Genomic DNA, 2,556 nt, shown 5'->3' on the forward strand with positions numbered 1-2,556 from the left:
CCATCACTCTGAATGGAAATGGGCTCAATTACCGTTAAGAGACTCATGACTTGGAAGAGGCATTAATTGGCAATTTTCTTTCCTGCCATTTGAATCCAGTTGCTCTCTCACAAGAATTCCCAGGCTTTCTGCCCCAGCTCAGCCCTTCTTTGGACTTTGGTGAAGAGAATTATAAACTGTTAGGATTTTAGATTGAGGAAGGGATTTTATTTTCCTCTAGGAGAATAAAGAGCAAAGACTCTTCCACTTCATAGTTAAACAGGAAGAGCTATGTAGTCAGAGGACCTAGGTTCAGATCTCAATTCTAGTGATTCCTATTTATGTGACCTTGGACAAATCATTTCCCTGGGTCCCAGTTTCTTCATCTAAAAAATGAAGGGATTGGACTAGATGGCTTCAGAGGTTCCTTCCAGCCCTAGGTCACACAGCTCATCAGGGATTTCAGGCTGGAAAAGAGGATAATTTTCTTTCTTTTTAAAAAAAGTTAATTTATTTGTTTTTAGTTTTCAACATTCACTTCTATAAGGTTTACATTTTCTTCCTCTCCACAAGATGGCACGCAATCTGATATAGGCTCTCTACATATACATTCCTATTGAACATATTTTCACATTAGTCATGTTGCATAGAAGAATTATAACGAATGGGAAGAACCATGAGAAAGAAAAAAACCAAAACAAAAAAGAATATGGTCTGCTTTGCTCTGCATTCAGACTCCATGGTTCTTTCTCCAGATTTTCTTTCTTTTTTTAATATTTTATTTTTTCCCCAATTACAAGGAAAAACATTTTTTTAACATTTGTTTTTAAAAATTTTGAGTTCCAAATCTTTCTCTCCCTCTGTCCTCCCTATTCCCTAAGCAATTTGATATATAGCCCTCTCATTTTAGAGATTAGGAAATCACTTTCCCAGGTTCACACAGAATTTGAAACTGGGTTCTTTGATCCCAAATCCAGTATTCTTTCCACTATAACATCCTGCCTCCCCAACCTACACTCAGATTTAGTCCTTCAGGTGACTTTTGTCTTGTTTCCGAAGATATCCTGACTCTCTTTATTATTCAGTCAGAGACCAAAGGATGAGGTTATGTCTAATTATAACTTACATTTATATAGGATTTTCTTCATAACTACCCATTTTCCAGATGAGGTGACTGATGTTCAAAGAGGTTAATTGATCTGCTCAAGGTCACATAGTCAAGAAATGTTAGATCCAATATTACAAGGCCAGAACTAGTAGAAAGCTGTGGCCCAAAGAAATAGAGGGGGAGGGAACAAATATTTTTTAAAGCACCTACTATGTGTTAGCTACCATGCTAAGCTTTTTGCAGATATCTCATTTGATCCTTGCAACAATCTTGTGAAGTAGGTGCTTATACAGGTGGGGAAACTGAGGCAGAGATTTGCCCACGGTCACACAGCTAGGGCAGTGTCTGAGGCCACATTTCAATCTGGGTCTTCCTGGCCCAACACTATCAATTGCACACCTAGCAAGTGAGTTGCTCAAGGTCACACCAGTCATCAGTTGAGGAAGTACCATAGGTTCTTAGAATAATAAATGCAGAGATGGAAGTTACCTTTCAGGTTATCGAGTCTTAACTTTCTTCATTTTACAGCTGAGGAAAAAACCCAAGCTCTCTGACTGCAAAGTCTAGTGATTTTTCCACTACAGAACATTGATTTTCTAAAGGTTGTGGGGAATGGGGAAAGAGGCAGGAGTGTGGGAGCCGAGAGAGTCTATACTTATTCTCAAGAAACCATCCGATCCAGTCTTACCCAATACTCTGAAAACAGAACAGAAAAGAGTGTGTTAGGAGGGTGGGGGCCCGACCTCCCCCACCATTCCTTTGTCCTCCCATCTGCCCATTGGTTGGTTTTGGGGGCAGGGGAGAGCAGGACTGCAAGCTTCTAGGCAGAAAGTTCAGACTAACTCAGGTCTGGGCACCGAGGCTTTGCCTGATTGGTCACAGTGGCTCTGTTAACTCTCATGATTGGTCGCGTGGGTATACTCGAACTTCACTCAGAGAATTGCACTTTCTGCTTCTATCCTCCCCAAGTGTTCTGCTGTTGGGAGTGGGAGGAAGGAGGGCGGGGCGGTGTCTCGCTGTCCAGCTGTCGGATCGCTGACGCTATGAGGGTCCCAGTAGCACTCGGGTTTCCCCCACGGGTTAGCAGCGACGGCTGAGCCAGCATCCCCGGCGTCCTCGGGCTAAATAAGGATCCAGCTCGGGCTGGGTAGGCAAAGACTGGGGTCCCGGGGGGACCACGGGCTACCACGCCAAACAAGGAGAGGAGGGGATATGTATATAAAGCCAGGGGCGCGGGGCCACCTGCCCTCCCCGTCCGGTCCTGTACTGTCCTGGGGACTCCACGCGGAACGCTACCCTACCCCTTCAACCCAATCCCTTTCTATTGGTCTCTCTGCCCCCAGTTCCGTGGTGAGTTCGGACCCCCTAGTGTCCCATTCAGTTTCTGCTTTGGGAGGGAACTACTGGCTATTTGGGAAAAGTTTCTTTCTAGGCCTTGAAATTCGTGTTCACCATCTGCTTTCCCAGAT

The 2,556-nt window shown here is 44.2% G+C and overlaps 1 protein-coding gene across 1 annotated transcript in view; it reads left to right on the plus strand.

The window, feature by feature from the left end:
- The first annotated feature begins 2,130 nt into the window (after nt 1–2,130).
- Nucleotides 2,131–2,556, plus strand: part of SPEGNB (SPEG neighbor) — a 2,044-nt gene continuing 1,618 nt past the window's right edge. The window contains exons 1-2 of the mRNA XM_069104398.1: nt 2,131–2,166; nt 2,431–2,437. Coding sequence (XP_068960499.1) covers nt 2,131–2,166; nt 2,431–2,437 — 43 coding nt within the window. The remainder of the gene's footprint in view (nt 2,167–2,430; nt 2,438–2,556) is intronic.

Source organism: Petaurus breviceps, unplaced genomic scaffold (assembly GCF_028583685.1).
Source record: "Petaurus breviceps papuanus isolate PSGF00001 unplaced genomic scaffold, PetGlider_PUasm1.0 688, whole genome shotgun sequence".
NCBI classification, from domain to species: domain Eukaryota; kingdom Metazoa; phylum Chordata; class Mammalia; order Diprotodontia; family Petauridae; genus Petaurus; species Petaurus breviceps.